The 27,498-nt window shown below is 32.8% G+C and overlaps 1 protein-coding gene across 1 annotated transcript in view; it reads left to right on the top strand.

The window, feature by feature from the left end:
• Positions 1 to 27,498, top strand: part of LOC129225565 (phosphatidylinositol-3-phosphatase SAC1-like) — a 69,785-nt gene that overhangs the window by 4,293 nt on the left and 37,994 nt on the right. The window contains exons 2-6 of the mRNA XM_054860010.1: positions 10,537 to 10,631; positions 10,722 to 10,799; positions 12,906 to 13,033; positions 13,203 to 13,352; positions 21,023 to 21,082. Coding sequence (XP_054715985.1) covers positions 10,537 to 10,631; positions 10,722 to 10,799; positions 12,906 to 13,033; positions 13,203 to 13,352; positions 21,023 to 21,082 — 511 coding nt within the window. The remainder of the gene's footprint in view (positions 1 to 10,536; positions 10,632 to 10,721; positions 10,800 to 12,905; positions 13,034 to 13,202; positions 13,353 to 21,022; positions 21,083 to 27,498) is intronic.

Here is a 27,498-nt window from a genome sequence, read left to right as displayed (position 1 = left end):
CATCATGCACTTGAAATCGTACTACAGAGTGTGTCCTTAAAGAAGTTCTTGCCTTTCTTAGTTCTAGATCAGATATTCAAATATTTAAATGCTTCAAAACTTTGTGGAAAGATCTCTATTATTCAGAACTTATAACATTTCAATCAAGTTCACATACCACTTAAATTTTAAAAGACGAAGTTGATGACATATAATTGTTCGTAAAAAGCGGAATTGAGAAAGATTACAGAGAATTCTCGTAACTTGTAATAATATTTCCTGGTGAATTTCCTCCTACAGGGATATGTTTTTGGCAACTTGGAGTTTATCCCTGAGCAACATGGGTGGCAAAAGGAATTTTTGTTTGAAAATTTTTATATTTAGGAACTAATTTAAATTGACCTTACATGAAAAGAAAACCTTTCAATGCTGTTTTACAAAGCTGTTTTACAGTTAAATGTTGTATGAAGATATGGTTTTTCGCAGCAACCCAATCGAGGCTCCTTTGAATAATATAATATGTCTGAAAAACTAACAGCGTACAAAATGATGACAAACATGCAGCAGAAGCAGTGATTGGAAAAATCATAAATCTCTTATGGTATTTACGGGATAAATTAGTAGCTTTGTCGGTAATAGATGAAGGAATTAATTTTGAAGATAGGAAATGACTAGTCCAAAAAATTCTTGTGATAAGGAAGACGTGTCTGATGACTGTTTAACAAATTTCAGATAACAGTAGATGATTTGGAATACTTTTTTAGTAAAGATTTTCTTCTTTATAGAATCAATTGGAGTCAATAAAACTGTTTGATAAGTTACAAATACTAAAAGAGTGTTTCCTATTTGATCCTGATTTGCGGCAAAATGAAGCTATTTAAAAGGAAGAGAGATTGTTAAAATACTGAAAATTGTGAACGATACAATTGAAAGAGGAGCACAATTAATCGAAGAATTTCGCAACTAATTTACCAAATCTGAGTCACAAAAAGAATTGATTTTAGACCGTCCAAGACTATCGGAAAAAAATACACACTATCGAGATACACTGAGAAAAGCGTACGATTAATGAACGTTTCTAAAGCATTATTTCATTCTTACTCAACGTAAAATCTTTAGATGATATAAAGTAATTAAAAAAGATTAATTTTAGTGCTACCTCAATGTAAAAATATTTTGCAAACCTAGGAAAAACGATGTACTGGGTCTGAAGTAAAAACTCGAAGATTTGTGAGAAAATTATCAAAAGTGTTAAAGTTCAACGGCCTAGGGGCACGTGTTATTATTGACCGATCGAGTTCAAATTTTGCACACGTTACTTTTTATTACAGTGTCACAAAACTAGGGGACGTCACTTAATGAATTCCGAAAAAAAAAATTTCCCATATAAATAAGGACCACCCTAATATATATATCAGGATTGCTGTCATCGCCGATTACGTTTTTCTGTAATCGTAATCTGCTGATGGGATACTCCCGCAATCGTAATCAAAATCAAAATCAGGATTCTCATGCGTAATTGTAACTGTAATCTAAGTAAAATAATCCGTAATTTCCTCCTTGTAATCGTGTAATCTTGACTTTCAAAAGTGAAAAAATTTAAGCCGCCCTTTTATTAATGTATGAAAAGATAACATAGTTCAATAGTAACATAGAAAATGACTTCCTTCTTTAAAGGACTATTCAGTGCTCGTCCCCACTCGTCCCTGTTTGCAAACGAGAGTCATAAATCGAGCCCTCTCTTAAGTGTTTAGTACAATTAGTACCCTGTGGGCGCCTTTACAGGAAGCTTCATGGGAACATCTTCCCAAATCTTTACAATTGGTCATTCATCAGTTTCCCTTTCATCTGTCAATGTTAGGCAATCAAGCAAAGCACATTGTCGCCTTAAAATCTTATTTTAGCAGAAAAAGTACAATGATATCAAAAGTACTTAGCTTTGCGCAACAAAAAGCTTATGGGTTTTTTCTACTTTCATGAGAAAGTAGTGAATGACTGAAAAAGATTTTGTCAAAAGAAAACCGAATTCACATTTGTGTTTCTGTGATGCTTTAAACACTCTTGCCTTTACACACATTGCATTTATTTTTTGCTACATGACATCTAATTTAAACCCTGATGAGTAAGATTTTTTTTTGAATGTTTTCAAAATAATTTCTAGCATAGTTTCTTCTTAAATGTATGTTTATATGTTTACAACTGATATTATCCCTAATTAATGAAAATGTATGAAAGTTTAAAGTTTGCATGGATAGATTTTATAATATTTGCTTACATTTAATTGTATCAAGGAATTAACACAAATTTTGAATTTAAATTATCTTTTTATGCCACATTTTTAAAGTGAGAAAAACTGCACTTCACTTCTGCATTAAAACTGTGATGTAAAAGTATTATTATAAAATACTCATTTATGCAAAAAAAAGCTGTTTGACTAAAAAGTGGAAATCATAGCAAAACATGTTATGACCAATCTTATTTTTTATGAATGTTAAGTTGAAACCTTTTAGCACTTGTGAAAGTGCAATTTCTTTAGTAAGTGATAGATTCAAGAATGAAATTAAAGCATATGCAAATATCAAATATCTTATCAAATGATCATAAAATTGATTCTGTAGAGTTGTTGGCGTTTAATGCTCATATATATCCATTTGTAAAAATAATACTACCTAAGTATTTTTTTTAATTTCTGCGTCATCTGCTCCAGTTCAACGATTGTTTAGCATTGCTGGAATTTTTTTCACTTCTCAAAGAAAGAAAAAAAAACAGATCACTTTGAAGCATTAATTACACTCGAAAATGCATTTAATTCCTTTTTCCTTTTTAAATTTTCAATTGTTTAGTTCCGTATCTTTTATTTACGCTTTCTACGTATTTTATTACATTGCAGTTTTTCTGCATAAAGGACCATACAAGGTTCTTTTTGTTTTAAATAGCTGCATAAAAAATTTACTGATAATATATTAAATAATTCAGAATACCACACAAATGTGAAATATGCCACAAAATGTTCAGAAATTATAAACTCTAAAATGTTGAGCAGTTTAGCAGTAAGTTATCGCCCTTAAGCCAGGGCTAAGGCAGAACTACTGCAACGGCAAAATAATATTTAACAGCTGAGCTGAGCCTAAAACAATATGCACTGTGTATACATTTGAATAAGAGTGTGCCTATACCTGTACAATCATTATAGCACTGTGTAATGTATGCTGATTGGATGAATTTTCTAGATTTTTTTTTATCTTTCATATATTGCTCTTTTCCTGCTACAGCGCAATAATACAAAATCAAGTCTTCAAGTTAATATTACACGGTAGTTGCAATTATCTCTTTAATATTAAATCAAAAATGATAATTTTCAACAATTACGTTGTTGATGCAAATGAGTAATATATACAGTGGCTCCCAAAAGTGTTCGTACACCTACGACTTTCAATGGAATAAGCTCCATGCATTGGTTAGAATTAATATTTCGGATTAGGTATTTTATTATAAGATCTATGATCTATTTTTAACAAAACTACACGAAAATTTTTAATAAAACATTATAACTTAATTTTTTAAAAATCGAAAACCAAAAAGTGTCGGAAATTTTATCTCACAAAAGTCTTCGTACACTTTGAAAAAATGTCAAAAAATTAGTAAATAATGTAACTTTTTACAAAATTATTATTTAGTAGAATATTATGCAGTATCAACTACAGCTTTTAAACATCTGGAAATAGATTTCATTGTTTTTTCTTTCGTTTTTTATGCAATTTCTGAGTAAGTGTTCAGCCGCTCTTCGAGTCTTACTGTTTCTAGTTCGCTTTTCGTTTCAATGGTGTATTTTCGTAATCTAGCCGCCAGATATCTCCAAATATGTTCCATTAAGTTTAAATCTGGCGATTGAGGAGATATTTCTAAGTTTAAGGACAATTTTTGAGGCACCAAATGCAAACGTGTCCTTTTTATCATTATCTTGATAAAAAACAAAGTTGTTTCCGATCACCAAATTTTGGGCTAATAATTTAAAATTGTTTTTTAGAATAATTAAATGAACAACATGATTCATTATTTCTTCTCAAAATTCTAAGTTTCCAAGTCCTGATGCAGTTATGCACCCTCACACAAGAACACCTTCACCGTCCTGAATAACTGATCCAACTAAGTTCTGAAGATTAAATTCCTCATTTTTTCTTCTATAGACAGATGTACAACAATTTCACCCAAAATATTGAATTTATTTTTATCTATGAGTAAGACGTTGTTCCAAAACGTTTTAAGCTTATTTTTTATTGATTTTAAGACGGAAAGTGTAAGTTTACTGTTTTTTGTACGGACAAGAAAATTTCTGCGTGAAGAGGTCCCTTTTAATCTAGCTAATCAGAGAACTTGGCGAACAGTTTTAGGTGAAAAGTAAACATAAACTGTTTCATTCAATTCTGCAGAAACTTTTTCAGCACTCAAATGTGCATTTTTCATAATCTTTTTAACTGTAAGCATCCGATCACGCTTTGCCATTTGACCTTTTCTTACCTTGTTTTCGATCCGATTCTTGTCTTTAAATCATTTTATCAAGCACTTTACTATAGAATGTTATAAATTAACTAATTTAGAGACATTTGAAACCAATTCATGTCTACTGTGAGGGAAAAAAAATCAAATTTCGAATCGTGTTTGTTGTTTTCTACGCATACCTGCCATTTAAAAATAATAAGCAGAATATTAGGAATAAATAAACAAAAAATTAAAGGCAAATGACTTTACACTGTCATTACAATGCAAAAATAATAAAAAAACCACATATGATAATCTTAATCGTGAATTTATTCGAAAATATTTCAGTGTACGATGACTTTTGTGACGCTTTTTTTCTCTGTCTCTTCGTTTTTTGTCAAATTTAAAAAATAAAATCTGGAAATATTTTCAAAAACACTACTGGGTTTTATTCAAAATGGTATAGAAAAGGTGTGAAAAAAAAATTGGACTTCATATTCGAATTCAGTTTTGCGTTATTTTGGTTTTACTACAAAATTTCAAGGTGTACGAACACTTTTGGGAGCCACTGTATACATTATAATATAAGTCTGTAATCATAATCAAAATCATAATAGGAATGTTATAATCGTAATCAATTACATTTTCTACATAATCGGATAGTTGCAGTAATCGTAATTACGTTTTGCCAGAGGATTATAATCGTAATCGTAATTGTAATCCCCCTTTTTTTGTGCCCGTAATCATAATCGTAATCGATTATATTCCCTCATAATTGACTCCAAGCCTGATATATATATATATATATAATATATATACATATATATATATATATAATATATATAATATATATGAGACAAAAACTTGACATCAAATAGAAATGGGTTTACATTTGATACAATACTTTTAAACGAGTACATCTTGATTTACATAATTACACAATAAGAAAAAAAATTAAATACCAGCAAATACATTTTTCTAGACTGCACATGGGATACGAATATCCGTGCTATTTTTTTGTGATCAATTTCGTCCAAGATGTTTTTGTGAACATAACATAAAGCAACATGATTCAACCGCTTTTGTGTCATAGTCGACCTTAGATACAATTTCAGCTTTCTCAGCGCACTGAAGCTTCTTTGAACTTTACACGACGAAGGGCGGCACACCAAGAGTAGCCGCACCAAATTTTCAACATTTTGAAACAGTGGACAGTTGAATTAACCGTTCTTAATGAATGAAATCATCAAAAATGAAATCCAGCTTTATTGAATCAGCCGCTTTATGGAATCAAAGCTGTTTAGAACAAAATGTGACTCATATAAGCCGCGACAACTGTATAATTAAATTTTTATATTACATAGTGATAAAGCCTGCAGCTCTAAGTTCTTGGTAATTTGATATTTTTTATTAAAAAATTAAAGTATATGATTCACCGTTATGACATTCACGAACCTACGAAAAACACAACTACAAAAATAAAATAAGACACAAATAATTAAGCTCTCATAATATCATATTTTAATAATGCAACCTTTTAAAGTATTTTCTTAATTTTTTCAGGTTTTTTGTAACAAATGCCCCAAAATTTTGCTTTTTTGTTGAATCCTCCATATACTCAATGCATATAAAATCAAAAAACAGCAAAAACCATGCCCATATAAAATACATTAATTTTTGATTTCTGAAAGTCAACAGGGAAAGTGCCCCTCCTGATCCTCTTTAAGTGACAGGCCTGCCTTGAGAGGCACACCCCACAGATTGAAAAGTACTGACCTACACAGAGAACAAACAGCATTTGGTGCATAATTGAATTCTGATCAGCGGACGATAGGAAAGAGATATAGAAATGAACTGCTTTTTTCTGACACGTGACGATAAGTTTTAAAATGGTTATTTTAATACAATTTGTTCAGTAAAGCAGGATTATTAATGGATAATTTTCTGTTAAGCTTTAATAACTAAAAGGGGTATTATTTAGTCCATTAAAATTTATAAAAGATGAAACATTTCAAAAATAAAAGAAGAGAAAGTTGAAGCATTAGCTTCGATAGGACTCATATTGTCAAAATATTGACTGTAAAGCATACCTGATTAGCAGGCATTCAGGGGCTACTCGATAGGAGGTCATCGTGAACTTTCATAAACTTTCCTTTCCCAGAAAATTTTGTCTGACGAGTCTTCAATGTATTACACTAAACAGAATGGTACTTACATATCACAGTCTTTTGATTTTATGAAGATGGTTCCGTGGATGTTGATGATGATTACAAATGCTCAGGTTCATTTGATGTAGAAGGTTTGCTACATTTTCCCGTTTCAAGCCACCTCTCCATAGCCGTAATCGAATATGTAAAAAAAGTATTTTTACCAAAATAGAAGCGCTCTTCAGGTCACCTACTCTCAAGGAGACCAAAAGACCACATGAAATTATCTTTATTTTTTGTCGGAACGTCCTTTTATTTCTGTCTTTTTTTTCTGGTCATCTTGCGCTTCTTTTTTCGTTGGTCTATCGGAAGTGACATCACAGTATTCAACGTTTTGCTGGCTTACGATTTGCTTTTGAAAATGCACGTTAATTTTTAGACTCATCCTCTTTTTTTCTGTAACATAACACTTTTTTGGTCAAATTTGAGATGCCGCAAACATATTTGAGAAACCGCGCTTCGGTAAGGTACTTTGAAGCCACGTGTTGAATAATGTGAAACACATGACACGTCCTTTCCCTTTCTACCCCAAACTTAACGTTTGACCAGCTAAATGGTCTTCTAAATTTTTGTGCATCCTTTGGCCAGGGTGTTGTTGCCAGCTGCAAAAAACCGCCAAAGAGTTCTGGTGTCTCATTTTGTTTGGGTAACATCAGGGTCGCTATAAATTGAATCGAATTGGAGAAACAAACACTGCAAAACTCAAAACAGAAACCTGAAAGCGCCGAGAAATGAGATAAGAAAGAAAGGGGCAGAAACTCAGATCCCCGTCTGACTTCTGTTGACTTATTAGCACGAGAAACATAAAAAGGGGAGGGGGGTGTCCATTTACGCTGGAGACTCGACTATGGATGGTTGGTATTGCACTCGGGAGAAGGTGTCCCCTTCCTAGCATCCTCCACTGAAGAGCTAGTGTGCGCAGAGAGCAGAGCAATGGTTTGTCATTGGAGTTCACTTTCCGACTTTCCGTTCACTGTAAACATCACTTATTTTGTTTTTTTTTAGTTCCTTTTTTTTCGATGTTCATTTTGTTTTATTTGATATGAGTTAAACATGGTAAATTATGTATTATGCAACTGTTTAAAGCCTTCAAAGCAAAAATAATTTCCCCAAAATAATGAATTTCATCTTGACAATTATGGAGGGGGTCCGATTTTCAAATATTGAGGCGGTCTGGTCCTCAGATATTGGGGGGGGGGGGGGGGGGTCCGGACCCCTTGAACCCCCCCCCCCCCCCCCGGCCGTGACGCCCATGCTTGTATGTAAAACATCTATTCAAAGTTATATCTCAAAATTTTCAAAGAAAAATATGCTGACATTTCTGAAATGATCTTTCAACATAGTTACATTTTACTTATTTTTTGGGATTAAAATGTTAACAAACAGAAAAAAATTCAAAATCGAGTTTTTAATTTATTTAAGGTGATGAATCTAGAGCAGAGATTATTGGATTGAAAGATGAATTGGAAACAATTACTGTGCCATGTGCATAGTGAAGTTAACTGAAATTTTGTAAGGCAATGTGTTTTGACGTTGTCTTTTATGGTTTTTCCTGGGTTTTCTATTTATTCATTTTTTTTAACCTTATTCAATTCCTACTATTAGCTCACTATCTCTGTACATTTATATATCTTGTTCAAATCTTGCAACTCAATTACACCCACTTCCTGTGATTTAATTCTTTTGAAATTTGGAAGGTGAACTCTGACCTGATGGCAATGCAATATTATATTATCAAATTAATTAACTGTTAATTATTAGTATATTTTAATTGTAATCAACATTTTTGCATCAATCCTCTAATGTGAGGACAAAAGAAATTTTCTCTAAAATTAGAATAAAATATTTATGAAAACCCCTGTTTTTTCTGCATCAGATAAAATCTGTTCCAATGTACCGAGGTAATTAGAATGTGAATTATACTTGTTTTTCACTTATTTCATGCTAAGATGTAGGTAACCCTTCAATTGGAAATTCATCGTTGGTCATGGTATGAACAATGCTTTTCTTAAAATTTGTATTAAAGCTTTCAGAGTAGCATTATCTCCTTTTACTGCAATATAAATATGGTTTTTATTCACAGGGCAAACCTGACTTTTTTAAAAAAATGTTTTCAAGACAAAATGTTGGAAGGCATTCAAGAACCTTGTTATTCATTGTTTAAAAAAAAAAAGAGTTGCAAATTGACATGAAGTATGGTCTGGTAAATTCAATTAATTAATGCAAAGTTTTAAGGGGGGGGGGGGCTCAGATATTTTCCATGTGGTTTTGCAGGATATTTTCACTTGGAAACTGATTTCAGAACATATTAGAATTATTAAAATTTGACATTTTTAATAACTTATTCATTAATGACTGGAGAAGAAATGTTTTTTACATTTTTGCGAAGAAAAATTACTAAAAGCAAGGAAGTTCTAATTTCTAAAGTGATGGGGGTGGGCTTGAGTCTTCACTTGCCCATTCTCCTCCATATGGGCCCTCATGATATGCAGTACTACATTGGCAATCATCGCTCATTCTTTTCTTTCTAAGCCATGCTTTATTCAAGGTGAATATTGGGGAAGTGTGAAAATTTTGATGCCAAACAAACTAATGGCGTCAAACAGATAGAACGTATGGCATCAATCTGAGGTCAGCTCGTATTTTTCAGATTCCTCTGAATCTGACTGGTGCAAGTTGTACTTGTATAAGACTTGTACCAGTCAAATTCGTTTGAAACTTTGTTTCTTTCTTCTTCTTCTTCTTTTTTTTTTTTTTTGAAACTTATTTTAAAGTATTTTCCAGAAATGGCTACAAACTATTTTTTTGTATTGAACTACTCGCTATATTACTTTTTTTGAAAAGTAGTATACTACACTACAACAGGGTTTGTACGCTTCTTCAAAACTCCTCCAATACTTCTTCAATTAGTTAATTTTTTTGAAGGGCCCTTCAAACTCCTTCATTTTTCTTTTAACTCCTTCAAAACTCCTTCTTTTTTAGTTCAAGACTACATAATCTTCCTCTGTGAAAGTAATTTAAAATACTTCTATCAATAACTTAATTTTGTCACAAGGGCGATGTTATACGGGAGATTTTAATGTAATAGTAATTCTGTATATTTATTTTTTTCATAAAGATGTGATTTACAAATTGATTATGAAAGTCATAAAAGTTGACAGTGAAAATATTATGTGGCTAAGACATTTCATAAGTGAAGTAAATGTAGTTTTATGACTATTACTTTTCCTTCCACCACTCTCAGCAGCAAAAGTCAGTTTATCTAATTATTATTTTACTATTTAAAAATACATAAGTAGATGTGGTTGTGTTAAAAGAACAATTGTTTGTAAATTGCAGTTTTGACAATGTAAAAAGGGTCATCCACAAGTGATATCATGCCTTGAGGGGAAGACGGGTTTATAAAATTGTGACAAGGGGAAGTGAGAAGGTGATAAAAAGTGACATCATGCATTTATTATGACAATATATTTATGAGAAATTTGGCATCTGACAAGGAGAGGAGTAAGGTGAAATGTGACACTTTGTGACAAAGGATGAAGTCAATCGAATATGTTGAAAAAAATGTGACATCATTTAAGAACAACCCAAAGGTACTCCTTCAAAATCTCATTTTACTCCTTCAAAACTCCTCCAGAATTCCTTCATTTTATTTCTAGAATCTAGTACGAACCCTGCTACAAACTACTAAAAGATGTAGCTACTACAGTAGCCTCGCTACTTGTACTTCCAACCACAGGTTGAAATTTCATTGTCATTGAACAAATAATAGAATTTTGAGAAGAAGTTTATTATAAACACACATAGAAACAAAGGTGGAAGGGGGAATTTAAAATGTTAGAAATAATTATATATTGTTTTGTTGCTTCAGGTATATTACTCCAGAAAAATTCCTTATTGAACCAGTTGGTGCCTTTGATGAGCTCCTAATCATTGACAGATCATCTCGAGAAATCAGTTTACAGCGTAAGTGAACATTTTGATGCAATAAAAGTAATTTTTGAATTCAGCATTTAATATGTAATAATAATAATTGTATCACGTTTTTTTTTTCAGATAACCAAGGACAAATCGCGCCTAGTGCAACAAGTCAATCAATATGTGGCATAATAGGAACAATTCATTTAATTGGAGGTATGTTTATTATTTATTGGCACTATAGTACAGCTCCGGTAAGTCAGGCTGTGACCTTGACAATATTTTACCTCTTTTTTTTTTGGAGTTCAGTGAAAAAGTGATGTGTTATTGATAAGGGTTTGAGTTGGAGTACTTTTGTAAAACTGCTACAAAATGCCAATTAACCTTCCCTGTTACCCCCCCCCCCAAAAAAAAAGGTAAATATTGTCAAGGTCATAGCTCACCTTATCAGAAGCACACTACAGCTCCTTTATGACCAGCTGGTCCTGTTTTTATTAAATTTTTCTTAATAAACTGAAAGAGTGAATTGGAAACTGCAAGCAATAAGAAGTTGTAATAACTAAACTAACATTTAAAAAAGTAATTTAACACATTACTTTGTGAAGAAATAAAACTGAATTTTTTCCAAATTTCTCAGGCTTGGTCAGATGTAACTTTCAGAGCTTCTTCAGTGGCTTCATTTTCTTCTTCAGTGACTTTGCAAATTTTTGAAAAACCAAAAGTCTGCTAAATTTAAGCGATGTAAATAAGGACTTGAATTAAGAACAATTAAGAACCTTGTTTGTTGAACAAATTGGTCTTGGATTTTTTGCTTTTTTTAAAGAAGATTTAAATAATGTGCAAACTATATTGCATGATTCTCAAACAGTTCCAAAAACCGTGCCTGCTATTTTCATTAAAAATTTGTGTGAACATTGTTGATTTTTTGTACAACTAGTGCTGTATAAAGAGTAGTTTCATGCTGTACTGCCATGCCCCAAAGCAGAACACTACTAAATTTGCGACGTACATCTCAGAGCAATTCTGTTTAAATGCAAGAGGAAAACTGACACAATTTCTGCAGAAATTCTGCAAATTTCAGTGAAATTTCTGCAGAAACCGCAGTGAAAAACATCTGCAGAAACTGCGGTGCAGAAAATATGTAGATACTGCAGATTTTCTACAAATATTTTCCAATTCAAGAGAGAATTTTGCAGAAATTCTGCAGATTTCTTAAAATTAGAAGAAAATCTAAAATTATCGCAAATTACTATAATTTGGCGGAAAAATCACCGTGTTGAATTTGATAAGTCTTTTGTAGGACTTTCCTAATCGATCTTCTTCCACTGCAATTTCCAACATACTCATATGTTTTGGAAACATGCCAACATTGAAACACGTCCATCGCCGGAAATTGTGTGTATTGTTTGAGATTTCAGTATCTTTGCATCCAGAAAATATTTCAATTATTTAGAAAGTTTTGAAGTGTTTTATTATATGCAATCCAAACTCGACCCATTTTATTTATTATTTTAGTAATTTCTTTATTTTTAACATTATTTTAATTGCTCCTTCATGCCATGTAAAATTAACAAAAAAAAAAGTATGACACCTAGGTTTGGATTTTTATAAAATTTTATATCTTTGCTTTTTCTATGCATTTTAGAAAATATATAAACTATTTTTGGAGAATCTCAATCGGTTTAGGTTCGACACCTTGTTAAAGTTTTTTTGATTTTATAGTTTTCATGATCAACTAATTTTCCAAATTCTGTGCTCTTCAACTTGTCATTTGGTTGAAAGCTGTGATGTTTCCGGAAATATTTCATTTTCACAGAAATAAATAGCAACAGTCTAGTTAATTAAAAAAAAAACTCCTATGTGAAATGATTTTGATTTTTGGCACCCAATTTGTGGAAACCATCACGTTTTTTTTTTTTTTTTTTTTTTTTTTTTTTTTTTTTTTTATACGTACAATGCTTGAATTACTTGCAGATCAATTTTGGTCAGATGATTTTACGTTACAGAACATCGTAAACTATTCTACTTTGGGTCTGCCATGGTAACGTAAAAGGTAGTAACTGCAAAAAGAAGTTTCTAAGATATGTGAAGAAACATGTTTCGAATTCCACACTAACAATATGGAATGGAATTTGCCGTCCTTTTCAGTTGGAAATTCAGCTAAAATCAAATAAGCAGGCATCCTATACTATAAAGCTGAAGTACAATTTAGGCAACAAAAAAGCAAAAATATGAAAATTAAATTTAAATTGTTTTAAGAATTAATTACTAGTATGTATACTACTAGTATGCCAGATTTCATTTTATCTTGATTTCCTATAGGTCCTTATTTAATTGTAATAACCAAAAAATCTATTGTGGGCGATGTATGTGGCCAAGCTATTTGGAGGATAGAGGACACAGATGTAATTCCATATGCACGGACAATGCTACATCTAACTGATGAACAGGTAAGATTCAAATGGAAAGAGAAAATTGCTTTTTTATCGTTAAATTTTGAAACTCATGTATTTTTCAAAATGATGTATAAAGGACAAACTACCTCTTTACTAAGAAAAAATATTTTTGTATCAATTTCTTTTATGCTAATTATCACTCATCTATCTATTTATATTTCAGTCACAGTATAATAAGTCATATCTTTCAATGGTGCAGTCTGTGTTGAAGACTCCATATTTTTATTTCTCCTACACCTATGACTTAAGTCATACTTTGCAAAGGTTGCACAACACAAGTCCAGATTTCTTACAAATGCCTTTGTTTCAAAGAGTAAGTATCAAAAATATTTGACTTGCATATTTAATTTTATTGCAGAACTAGCTGTACCCGACGTGCGTTGCTACGCCAACAAAAAAATACATCATTATACTGATTTTCATGACAATCGGTTGAACGGGGCAGAAGTTGCTACCCTGCAGTGCCACCTGGTGGCGAGTGGCTTCAATGAGCATATTATGCACCTTCTCCGTGGAAAAATACATATATATAGCAATTTTCATAATAATCGGTCCAGGTATCAAGTGAATCCGTGACTATACTCAAATTTTGTAATCACGCAGTTTGCAAGATCAATCAATCGCTAAAAATATCAAATAGAAAAAGTTTTAAATCCCCCCGTTGCATGAAAAGCCATAAAACAATAAAGAAAGAATTTATTTGTTCAAACTCAAGAAAAATGGCAACAGCTAACTTCTTATCAATGAGATCTTTCACACGAATTAATTTCTGCAGCCGATAATTTTATTCGCATTTATCCAATAGATTGTGACTTAAATTGGAATAAAAAAGGAACTATCGATCGGATTTTTTTCGAACTGGTCTATAAACATTCCCAGTACCAAAAATAACAAACGGTGAAAGTTTCAGCCAAATCTGCCGGGTAGTTTTTGAGTTCATGGATGACATACAGACAAACATTCATTTTTATATATATAGAAGATTTAATTGTTTTTATAATCGTTGTTGTGATTTGAAAGTTTAGTTTTTTTAGTTTAACTTAAAATTTATGCTCTTCAAATGAACTATTTGGTCACCGTTCTTCGCAACTGTGTTACCAAATCTTAATTCTATGACCATTACTTTTGTAAAAAAAATGCTCTATATTTCAACAATGATACTTAATAAATGCATAAATATTCTGTTTGAAAGACTAGTAGAGTCACTTTTAAATTATATTTTCAAAAATCTTAAAATTGTTTCACTGCTACAGAGTTTTCTAACTTTATCTCTGCTTCAAACACAGTACTGTCCAACCATGGATTGCATGGAATTTTCAAATGTCCAGATAAGACGAATCTATGTGAATAAGGGGGAAAGGTAAAAATTTGATGTGTGTATTCCGCTCATTTGAATGAGACTGCTTCTGCAAAAGCTGAATCGGTAAAAAATAATAGATTCATCCATTTCCGACTGTGAAACGGATGTTTGTCTTTCCATACAATCCGTGGTCAGACAGTATAGGGTAACGACACCAGCTTAAGACATTGCTCGCAGGTTAACTCAATGTTCTGAGCCTTTTAATGTATTTAGACTTTTAAAATTATTTTTATCTCATGAAACTACATCTCATCTAACGTTTGGCTGCTTCTGGATCCTCTGAATGAGTTAATTCTACTTTTATTTGCTCAATTTCAAAAAAGGGTCCGGTCCCCAGTAAGAGACACCGAAAAATCTGATGATACCCGGCAACAGATAGTATGAGGAAAGGATAAGTACTAGACAGAATTCCACTTTTTTCTTCAAAATGATTTCCGATTTCCGAGTCACAACTGACTACAACTGTATTTATGTTGAGGACTGCATACTAAGTGCCTTGCCTCCATTATTTTTTATACCGATAGATGGCAGCACCATCACCGGATCGAACAGTTAATGAGAATTTAGAACTAGACCAGGAGCTAATAGCTACCTGGTGCTAGCACCCCCAGAGGTATCGTTTCACTTGGAGGACATTGAGACCACGAGCATATTTAACGTCGCCCAGTCCCCTTTAATGACGACGGTGGGTCTTCGACCACTGAGGTTCGAACTCAGGACCCACCGGCCCCGAATCCGACATTCTACCGATCGGGCTAACACGGCCCCTCTTCAAAATGTGCAAAAGTTCTTTATTTTTAGAACTAAAGCCTTATTTAATTCAAATGAACATGAAACACCAGCTGACCTTGTGGTGTCTGTTCATAACTTTCCACCATTGCCTTGTCAATACCAACTAGCTCATAAAATTCACTCTGATAACACTAGATGTCTGCACCGTATTCATGAGCCACAGCAACATCAGTTTTACCCGCCTGAAATTCTTAATAATTAAATCCATACTTATGACTGCCTCTTACTAGACACTTGTCTGTTACTGGTGCCGTTACCCTATACTCTATGATGCAAATTGCACCGAAAACCAACAAAAACTGCTCTCACTAATAGGCGAGAATGAATGAGTTAATTCTATTTTTATTTGCTTAATTTCGAAAAAAAGGTTTGACCCCCAGTAACAGATAGGATGAGGAAAGAACAGAATTCCTCTTTTCTCTTCAAAATGTGTAAAAGTTCTTTATTTTTTAGATCTAAAACCTTATTAAATTCAAGTGAACATGGAATACCGGCAGACCTCGTGGTGGCTGTTCATAACCATCCACCACTGGCTCGTAAATAATAACTGGCTCATAAAATTCATTTTGATAAAATTCTAGATGGTTGCACTGTATTCATGGATCACAGCAATGTCAGTTTTCCCCGCCTAAAGTTCTTATTATTTTAATCCAAACTTACGGCTATCTGTTACTGATGCCGTTATCCTATAACTTAAATGGTTTTATTTATGTGCATTCAAAGAGGAAAAAGACAGTAACATTTATAGTAATGTTTGAATTTATATCCATGTTTGAAAAGATTGTTTAACTATTATTTGAAAGAAATAAATTTATTTTTATAGTTCCCCCCCCCCCCCCTCATCAGCAGAATGTTTCAAAAAAAAAAAAAAGAAAGGAAAATTACATGCTGTTGTCATCAGTTTTTAAAAGAAACTCCTTACTTGATTACTATTGCTCACTAATGAAAAGTTATTGCATCATCAACAACTAATATTCAATGCATTTAAGCAGGAGTTGTCAACCTTTTACACTTTGACTACGATGCCCCTTGAAGTTACTGTTTCTCCCCCTTTATCCTACTCAAACTTATGAAATTATTATTGGGTCATTCCATATCAAGTGATCTAAAGTTTTTTCCCTCACCTTTTTGTATTTCTTTGAAATTTGGTTCATCGATTGTACCCTTCGAGGTAATCAAAAGTCCAAATTTTTAGATTTTTATCTCTATTATTTTTTTATTTATGACACTTTGATTTTTTGAAAAACCCTCTTTTTTTCATGGATGTTTGAACATAAAATGGACGATAACTCAGCACCAAATATAGATAGAATGATTTGGTAAAAAGCATTTTAAAGTACATTAGTTGCTGTTTAATTGGATATGCAACATGACTACTTTCAGAAAATTTTTAATTTTTAAAAAATGAAATTTAATTTTTAAATTTAAATTTTTCAGAAAAGGTATAATGAATTTTTTTTAAAAAATTCTCAAAAATTTGTGTGCATTTTATCTTTATTTGTGCAAAGTTTCAAGTTGGGATCTCAATGGGATCATATTTTTATGCATTTTTAAATAAAATTTGACTTATGAAATAATGACATTTTTCAGATTCTAACTAGTTAAATATAGGGTTCTCTTACTAAGGATGGTCTAGTAAGTAGTAATTGATCATGACTATGCTTGAAATGAGCTGACATGAATTTGTAGATTGGTACCCCACCCCCCCTGCCACACAACCACTTTTTATCTTTTTTTTTTTTTTTTTTTCAAAACTGTATTTAAAAAAAAAGCTGGCACGTAAGAGTTATAATCATAATAAACTGGGATGCACGCTGCTAAACACCAGCAGTGACTAAGGCTTATAAATGGGGTGGGGGGGGGGTCATAAAAACTAAAAGTCAGACAAACTTTAACAGACAAATAGAATCACTCATTTGCAGCTTTTTTTTCCTTTCGAAAAGTGGGACGATAAGGGGAGGGGGAAAGGGAGGAGGAAGAGCAATCTGGAATGAAGCTTAACAACATGGAAGGTTATGCTCAAACTAGCAAAATTTGTTTGATCTATAACTGCTTTTAATATATGCATAAATAGATCTCGCTGCAGTGCTCTCCTTTACAACTGAAACTAAAAAGAAAACTAGCATTAAAGAAAAGAAGACCGCCGCACTCCAAACGTAGTAGAAAGACAGTTTTATGCGGAGATACATATATGCTTTCTTTTACAACTGAAATTAAAGCAGCTAGCATTAAAGCAAAGAAAAAAACAGCTGCACTCTAAATGTGTGGAAAGACGTTTAGTTTTATGCGGACAGACATATGATCTGATATTTAGATTGATTTTTAGTTTAGTGTGAAAAGAATGAAATAAAATGGGGGGGAAACACTCCTATTTTGCTATGATCTTGGAACAAACTATTTTTTTCCTCCCTCCAAAATTGAAAGTTGGCGCAGGGGTAGGGGATGAAATGAATCATAACTTTCCTTATCAGATAGTGAATTAATCAAGTACATTTTGTGAAGTTCGGATTGAAAAAGAAACACTTGGTCAGAAAAAAAAAGCGTCAGGTGAGGCGTGATACTATTATAGTGTTAATCGTATGTGTAGGTGGGGGGGGGGGAATGTACTTCGGTCTTGCTTTAAAGAAGAACATTTACCAGCTTTTTATATGCTTTCTATTCATTTTGTTTTATTTTATTAACTTATTTATTTTTTGCGTTTTGAAAATAGTTTTGAAAAAAAAAAAAAAGTGGTTGTGCTGGGGGGAGGGGGCTTTTTCTTGCTTTAAAGAAGATTATTTAACAACTTTTAATAAGTTTACTATTTTTTTTTTATTTATTTATTTATTTATTTATTTAATTTTAATTTTCGAAATATTTTGAAAAAAAAAATAAATAAAAGTGGTGGGGGGGGGGGCTTACCAATCTACAAATTCATGTCAGCTGATTTCAAGCATAATCATGATCAATTACTACTTACTAGACCATCCCCAGTAAGAAAACCCCATATTTAACTAGTTAGAATCTGAAAAATGTCATTATTTCATAAGTCAAATTTTATTTAAAAATTCATAAAAATATGATCCCATTGAGATCCCAACTTGAAACTTTGCACAAATAAAGATAAAATACACACAATTTTTTGAGAATTTTTAAAAAAAAATTCATTATACCTTTTCTGAGAAATTTAAATTTAAAATTTAAATTTCATTTTTCAAAAATTCAAAATTTTATGAAATTAGTCATGTTGCATATCCAATTAAACAGCAACTAATGTACTTTAAAACGCTTTTTACCAAATCTTCCTATCTATATTTGGTGTTGAGTTATCGTCCATTTTATGTTCAAACATCCATGAAAAAAAGAGGGTTTTTCGAAAAATCAAAGTGTCATAAATAAAAAAATAATAGATATAAAAATCTAAAAATTTGGACTTTTGATTACCTCGAAGGGTACAATCGATGAGCCAAATTTCAAAGAAATACAAAAGGGTGAGGGAAAAAATTTCCCAAATTTTGGATCACTTGACATGGAATGACCCCATAGTAGCTTTATCTTATAACAATACTGACATGTTATAAATGGTATGGTAGCTTCTTTTATTTTTTAAATATATTCTGTGAATAAAAAACATGCGACAGATTAATGTATTTGAAGTGCATGACTTTTATGAAATTCAAGATTAAAATTTTGTCCACATAAAATATTAGTATTTATTTTTACTAGCAAACTAACAATAGGAACTCAATCTTGTATAGAAATTAAAATTTTATCAAAATCTTGATGCTTTGTCTAAGCAAATAGTGATTACCTGCAGAACACCTATTAATGTTTCAGGGAACACAGGGGTTCTGTAGAACCCAGGTTGATGACCTCTGCATTATAGAGAGATACTGTAGAACCTCATTTATCTGGCCCTCGTTGATCTGGATCTCTGGATAAAATTTGTAGCCTTTTTAAAAATTTTATTTACATAAATAATACTTTAAATATGTGATAGCAAGAGCTAAGCTATAAGTATGCCAAGCATTCACTTTTTATCTCAATCTGTTAATGATAAGACGTTTTGGTGACTGTTGCTTCATTTAAATGTCACAAGCATTTGAAACAAATGCCAATGGACTAATTATTCATTAAAAAGTGATGTAAAGAATTATTATTGTTTATTTTTGATTTCTAGTGTCTTTTTCTCTTGTGCCAGCTAAGCTGTCAATTTTAGGGTGTGCTGCTTCTCGTTTCCAATTGTACCGTAATTTGGTGTGAATTGCAACTTTCGCAGTACACTCATGCCATAAGGACCCCCCAATTACAGCATAACTACACATTCACGCACGGAAAGGACAAGGACAGGGGAGGGAAAGAACATTCATGCCCGAGGCGGGATTCGAACCCGGGACCTCCCTATCGTAGTCAGACTTCTCTGACCCCTAGACAAGGCAGCATTATTCTTTTTATTTTTTACGAAACATGGTTTTTTACTGTAATAAATGATAAATCAGTATATTTATTGATTTGTTTTGCTAAATTTTCATATTGTCTGAATTTTTGACTGTCAGGATTGTTTTTGGTCTCACTTAATCCAGATGAAGGAGATTGTACTGTATCTTCAAACTGTTTTTAAAGGAAATACACATTCATTTGATAAATAAAATGCTCAAGTCGGTTCAAGCCACAATGTTTTACACCTAGCATAAAGGATGAAAAGAAAGCATTAAACTGCCATCAACTTAAACAGGTTATTTCAATGGTCAAGAAAGCTCAGCTGACATTCAGGTGAAAAAACTTTTGAAAGTAATGCTATCAGAAACTATTTACAATTGGAGTAAAGTCGTGTATAAATTTTTGTGTATACTGAGAACTGTCCTACTTGACTGAAAGAAAATGATGGATTCCAAAACTACTGAATGCATTTCGATGGAATTGTTCTGTTGCATTTGAATAATAATACTTTATGGATATTGTGGCTCATGCTAGAAACAAGCTTAATAATTCGAGCTCAAATTAAATGCTTGAATTATATTTTTGCTTCTTTTGACATTAATGCATATAACTGCCTAAAATCGGCGACTTTTCAAAATTGCATCACATTGTTGTGTTTTTTATTCACTTTTAGGGTTTTTTCCCCCCACTAAAGAAAAATTATATTAAAAAAAAAAGCAATTTTGTTCATCTTAAAGAACATAATTGTTCTTTCAGTACAGAATTTTTCTTCTGTATTAAAATATGCTTCTATTTTTTCATTTTTATTAATAATTCAATTAATGGTATTCAATCATATATATTTGTTGCTTTTTCCCCCTTGAGTGCCATATATATCTCTCATGCATGTGCTTCTATCCCTGTATTATCAAAAAGATTTTTAAAAATTTATCTTGAAATGCCAGACGTTATTAAGTGAATGCATCTGGTCGTGTAATTTCGTCTAAATGGGGGGAAATTGTATCCAGTTTGAATTAATTTAAAACTGATTGAAATTATTTTTGACATTTTATCAACAGTTGAACTATAACAACATCAAAAAGCACAAATTGCAGATTAATGCATAGCATACATGTGTTTTGGCGTTACAAGGAACGCCTTTTCAATGCAAAAGAAATGAGCGAAAAGACATTTCTTTTGCATTCAAATAGGCGTTCCTTGTAACACCAAAACACGTGTATGCATTATTCTGCAATTTATGCTTTTTGACGTTGTTAATTTAAATTTTACGTTTTGGCACAAAGGTGTTTATTTATCTTAGTTGAACTATTTATTAATTTGATTGCTTTATTATTCAAAATGCTCTATTTGCAATTTATAAATGCTTTTTTTGAATAGTGACTGAATATTATACATATTTCTTTTCTTTTAAGGCTGATTCAAGATTTATATGGAACTCTTATGTCATGCGTGATTTTCTTGCCCAACAAGAGGTTAGCCTTTACTTATATTTTTGCAATCAAATGTTTGACAATGTGCTTGAAAGATGTTTGATTGTCTTTCTCCCCAACTGTCATATCATTAACTTTCCAGCAAGAATCATTAATCCAAAAAAAAAAAAAAGAAGTTCGATGAATTACTACAATAAATTAGAGTTACAATTACTGTGAAATATGTTTAGTACTAGAGGTGGGCAATGTCGTTTTTTTTTAATGATCCATTCATCAGAGGACAGTTTATTCAACTCGCTCATTTGAACGACTTTGTTGATTTTAAAAAGTTGCAAGTGATCGCTTTGCATGACATTATCACGTACATGCATTCAAAATGTTTCATTAGACAAGTAATATGCTTTGAAGGAAAAATAACTAAAATTATCTAAAAGTAAGAAAATATGCCCATGAAACATTAATCAAAAAAAAATTAAATTTTGTGTCAGATGTAGAATGTTCATATAAGCACAATTATGCTCTTTCTTCCTCCATGGGTGGGAGCAGCACACTCTAGAAGGAGCCTCACACATTTCAGAATGCATCGCAAGTTAGCAAGTAAACAAGGCAAAAGCATTTCTCGATATATTATAAAGCAAATGTTGAAGTAAATACAGAACTAATTTTTTTTAAAGCAATTCAGAATACAATTAGAAAAAAGACCATTCATTTATTAAGAATTAAATTAGTTACAGCCAATTTACTGTAAACTGGTTTCAAAACGAAGTTGTTTTTTTAAGTACACGTCTGTTTTTCAACTAAAAACTGGCCTAAGTTGTCAAAACTGACTTCTTTGGACTTCAAAATAAACATCTGTCAGCCATGACAAATGTTTATTTTGGGGAACCAAAAGAAAGATGTGTGTTCCTTGAAACATTTTTTACCAGCTACAACAATGTATATATACATATAGTATTACCAATAGACCATGTATAGTGCAAAAAGTAACAATATATCATCGGTAGCTCAGCCAGAGTACCGAAGATCTTAAATTAAAACAAAAGACTCGCCTAAATATTAGGATGCTTCAAAATTATTCCACAGTACTGATGAGAACAGAAAAAAACGAGCTGATGTGTGCCTCACATGACTTCCTTTTATTCCAATGTAATGTTATTTTCCCATTATTGGCAATTTTAATGTGATTCAATAGTTACTCTCTAAATATCACCAACAGTGGCCGAATTGAAACCAGATTTTAAAAAAAAATCATCAAATTTGTCGCCAAGTTGGCAACAAAACTTGGCGACCAAAAGACTGGCCATACATCGCCAAATTGTAACACCACTTGAGTTTACATCGAAATTAACAATGATTTCCCCCAAAAAAGGGGGAAAAAACCCCTTAGAAACACCCGAATGCAACCAAAAAGGGAGGTGCACAACTAGACCCTACTAGGAGTCTACGTACCAGATTTCAACTTTCTAGGACACACCATTCTTGAGTTATGCGGCATACATACGCACATACATATGTTGGCATAAATTAAAGTTAAGTTTAAAATCCAGAAGTTAAGATATTTAAACTAAGCCAACATTAACTGGCCGTGTAATGTCAAGTTGGAGACAAGCAAAAAACATGTTTCAGAAAAATACATTTATTAAATATGACTAGAATAACATCCCCATAAAATACACCCCCAAAATATCATAACAAAAGTGGTTCCAAAATATAAAGAAAAATGTCACCAAGATGTCGATGCAGTCACTTGCCACTCCGAAGGATCAGGTAGAAAACTCACAAAAGGTCCGCCGAATCACACTTCAGGAATGTCCGAATGAAAAGCACCATTACACAATTCGTAGATCGGTGAACATCACAGGTAGACACGTGGAACTCACATCCCCGACATTTTAATTGGCCGGACACAACACAACAGGTTCTTCACCTGGATTCACTAATTCCAGGACTTGGAATATTAAACATCACATACCACAAAAACCCCCGCTAGCATCGCGGGGAAAAACCCCCCCACACGTGAGCCGGACTAGGCTTCACGTTCAGAACCAACCACTGGGGATAGTTGAAAGAAGAAAAACGAGAGAGAGATCGCTGCCACTCGCCACAATATATATGTTTTATCAACCAATGAGATTCCATGCCTCGATGACGTCACCACACTAACTTCTACTTCGACCATCACTCATTTGCATATTCCACTACCGCGAATCTTCGTACTCCTCTCCATAGCACGTGCGGTCAACGAGTGGAATTAATTCGAGTCGATCAGGTGACAACTCAACTTTTCTGAATCGACACATCGAGACATGCAATCTCCGATGGTTTCAGTAAACAGTCGCCATTAATTATGGCGTGGGGGAATCGTCGATTGAAGTGTTAGCACCAACTAGTTGACAGGTTCTACTTTTACCAGACTGGGCTTAAAGTAGGTACACTTAACTTTAAATTATTTTCTTTAAATTATCGGCTGTGGACCGAGAATAAAAACTAAATAAAATAAAATAATATTTTATGCTAACAAATTCCCCCCTTCTCGGTTACACAGCACGATACACTTCAAGACGACATGAAAACTGACATATTTCACACAACAATTAAAAAAATTTAAACACTTTTGAGAAACATTGAAAAAATTTACACATTTGAATATTAAACTTTTACATTTTCATAATTACCAAAAATGAGTTTGCACATTTTTTTCCATGTACCCCGAGTCAGAGGCTTGGTAAACGTATCTGCAGGATTTTCTGCGCTTTTCACATATTTTAATTCAAATGTATTTTCCTCTACTAAGTTTCTCAAAAAATGATATCTGACATCAATATGCTTTGTTCTGGAATTTTCTATAGGGGAATTTGAAAATTCTATTGCAGCTATATTGTCACAATTAATTACAGACCCGTTAAATTTATATCCAGATATTTCAAAATGTGATGTTTCTTCTAAAATTCTTTTTAACCACACCACCTCTTTTGCGGCTTCTGTCAAAGAGATATACTCAGCTTCCATGGTGGACAATGAAACACACTTTTGTTTAAATGTTCGCCAGATAAAAGGTACTTTGTCAATATAAATAATAATTCCCCCCATCGAAATCCTATCGTCCCTATTTGCAGCATAGTCTGAGTCAGAAAAACCATTGATTTTAATTTCATTTATTGCAGATAGACTTAATTTATAATAATTTGTATATTTTAAATAACCTAAAAGTCTTAATAAACACTGCCAATGTCTTTTACCCGGATTTGCTTGAAATTGAGATAATAAATTAACTGTATATGCAATATCCGGTCTAGTTTTCCCTGCTATATAGGACAAACATCCCAATAAATTGCGATAAGGTACTTTCTCCATTTCTTTTATTTCTTGGTCCGTTTTTGGACAATCACCTAAAGACAAAATTGTACCTTTCGCTATTGGGAGGGTCGAGTATGGGTATTGAAACTTTTCAAAATTTTCACAAACTGTCTTAATATAAGAATTTTGGTGTATAAAAATTCCCCCATTGATTTCTTCAAATTCTACCCCCAATAATTTTTTAGTTCTCCCTAATTCTTTAATATCGTAATGTTTTGATAAATCCTGAATTGTTTCCTGAATTATGATTTCATTTTTTCCAAAAATTATTATATCATCTACATACATCAATAAAAACACATTTCTGTTTCTTGTATAGACACAGTTACTACATTTAAATTTCAAAAAATTCAGACCTTGGAGAACCTTATCAATTTCCAGGTACCAATTTCTCCCCGATTGATGGAGACCATATAGCGATTTCTTTAGACGGCATACCCAGTCTTCTTTTCCCGGGATTACAAAACCCTGTGGTTGTCGCATATAGATTTCTTCATGCAAATCAGCATAAAGATATGCGTTTTTTACGTCTAATTGAAAATGGCTCCAACCCAGGAATATTACCAGAATTGAGAAAAACATTCTTATCAGGGAGAAATTGATAACTGGGGAGAAAACCTGAGAATACGATTCTCCTGCCACCTGCCTGTTTCCCATCGCAACCAATCTGCTTTTAAATCTGGCAATTTCCCCTTTAGCATTCCTCTTCAAGTCATAGACCCACTTATTACCAAGTACTGGTTTACCAACTGGCTGGGGAACTAACTGCCACACCCCCCTTTCTTGAATCACTTTCATTTCTTCTGACATGGCTTCTTGCCAATGTTTTACTTCTGGGGTTTTCAAGCATTGATTATAGTTCTGGGGAATTAGCACTTCTGACAAATTTGCCTCTGGCTCGGGTTCCATTTGTTCCTTAGGGGAATTAAAAATATCAAACAAAGGATTATAAGGCACATTTTTACTTTTGAAATCAAATAGTTCAGGATTGTAAACAATGTTATTCTTCTTACAATATTTTTCTACATCATTGGGTGACCTTAACCTGTTTTTATTTCCTTTTTCATAGTAGTAGATATCAGTACGGTCCCCTGTCTTTCTTTTTACAGCATCCCTCACCCATTCAATTTCCTCACAAGGGGTGGGAGCCTTTCTTTCATCTATCTCTTTATCTAAGAGAACTTCACTAATAGGTTTAATAAAAGAATAATCATCATCATTGTCTACATTCCCATTCAAGTTTGATTTCCCCCAAATTAAATTTTCCCTGAAGACCACATTAATAGTTTCAAAAATTTTCTTTAGCTCTGGGTCCCAAATCCTATACCCTTTTGCTTGGGTTGCGTAGCCCACCATTATGCCTTTCTTACTTCTCGAGTCAAATTTCTTTAGGTTTTGTTTTTGCATGCCTCTGTAGGCAATACATCCAAACCTCCGGAAATGCCTTACTGAAGGCCTGTTTCCCCAGAACAGCTCAAATGGGGTTTTCCCCCTTTCTTTTAGGACTGTTCTATTCCTAACATAATTAAAGCATAAGGCGGCTTCCGCCCAAAATTCTTCCCTTAGTCCAGAGTCTTTCAGCATTGCCCTAACCCCATTCATTAATGTCAAATTGTATCTTTCTACTACCCCGTTCTGTTCGGGAGTATAAGGGTTGGTTCTTTCTATGCTGATGCCTTCTTTAATTAAGTGGGTCTCAAAATTAGAATTTGTGAATTCCCTCCCATTATCAGACCTTATGGCCAAAATTTTCTTGTTGAGGGCTCTCTCTACATGCCTCTGGTATCTAAGGAAATATCCAAAAGCTTCATCTTTTGATTTTAGAAAGTAAATAGTGGACTTCCTTGAGAAATCATCAATTATGGAAAAAATATATCTTTTCCCCCCTAGTGACTCCACCGGAAATGGCCCTGCTAGATCCATGAAAAGAAGCTCAAGTTGTCTTTTAGACCTTATCCCTGGAGTGGGCTTAAATGAACACCTTCTTTTCTTTGCAATAATACAAGGCTCACAATCTGGCCGGTTTCTATTTTTTATATTAAGTCCTTTGACGCAGTTCTTTTTTTCAGTTTCCAAGATACTGTCATAATTAATATGGCAAAACCGTTCATGCCACAACTCCAGGTCTAATCCTTTGACCTCGGTTACATTTACATTTGGTGGTGAGTCACTACTTTGATTACTTAAAAATGAAGTGGGTTTTACAAAATACAATTTATCAATTAAAAATGCAGAAAAAAGTTTGATACCATCATTATTAAAAATACATATTTTACCAGGATACCACCTTAATGAAAAACCAAGACTGTCTATCCTGGATCCGGAAAGCAAGTTTCGTCTAAGTGTTGGAGCATAATAGACCTCATTCAATGTGATGGTTACTAGCTTACCATCTGTTTTAATTTCGAAAACAATTTTCCCTACCCCCTCGACTTGACTATTTACATTGCCCACAGCTACTTCCATTTTTGTATTTTTAACAGGCCTCAATTCACAAAACAAGTCCCTATCTTTACAGAAATGTGCCGTGGCACCTGTATCCAGTAAAAATACTGGTATTTCCTCCTTCAAATTTGTGTTGTTGGCCTGCACTCCTGATATTTTACTGATGGTGCAAAACATTCCAGCCTTAGGGGGATTACTTTGTTTGACAAAATTACGATTACCTTTATTTTGATTAGTTGGTTTTCTGCTCCAACACCGAGCCGAAACATGCCCCTTTTTCCCACATGTGAAGCAAACTCTCGTTTCAAATTTATTTACATTTTCAACTTTCCGCCCAGTCTGGTGTTTACTCTGAACTGAAAAAGCATTAACACTTGAACTACTATTTCCAAAATTTTCATTTCCTAAAAATTTTAATCTCCCCTCTTCTGCTAAGAGTTCATCCAAAACATTTGAAAAGTTAAATTTACTTTCATCCCATCTATAAATATTTTGTACTATTCCCCTAAAATTTTGATCTAAACTACGTATTAGTTGAAATCCCTTTAATTTCTCATCCATTTTATAGCCATTCTCCTCCAACTGTCGGAGCAAACACTTCAATCGAGCCGCGAACATTCCAATAGTTTCTTTTTCATTAATTCTGCTAGAAAAAA

This window comes from Uloborus diversus, chromosome 7 (assembly GCF_026930045.1).
Source record: "Uloborus diversus isolate 005 chromosome 7, Udiv.v.3.1, whole genome shotgun sequence".
Classification (NCBI taxonomy): Eukaryota; Metazoa; Arthropoda; class Arachnida; order Araneae; family Uloboridae; genus Uloborus; species Uloborus diversus.
The sequence above is the reverse complement of the archived record's forward strand: the minus strand, read 5'-3'. Positions and strand labels throughout refer to the sequence as shown.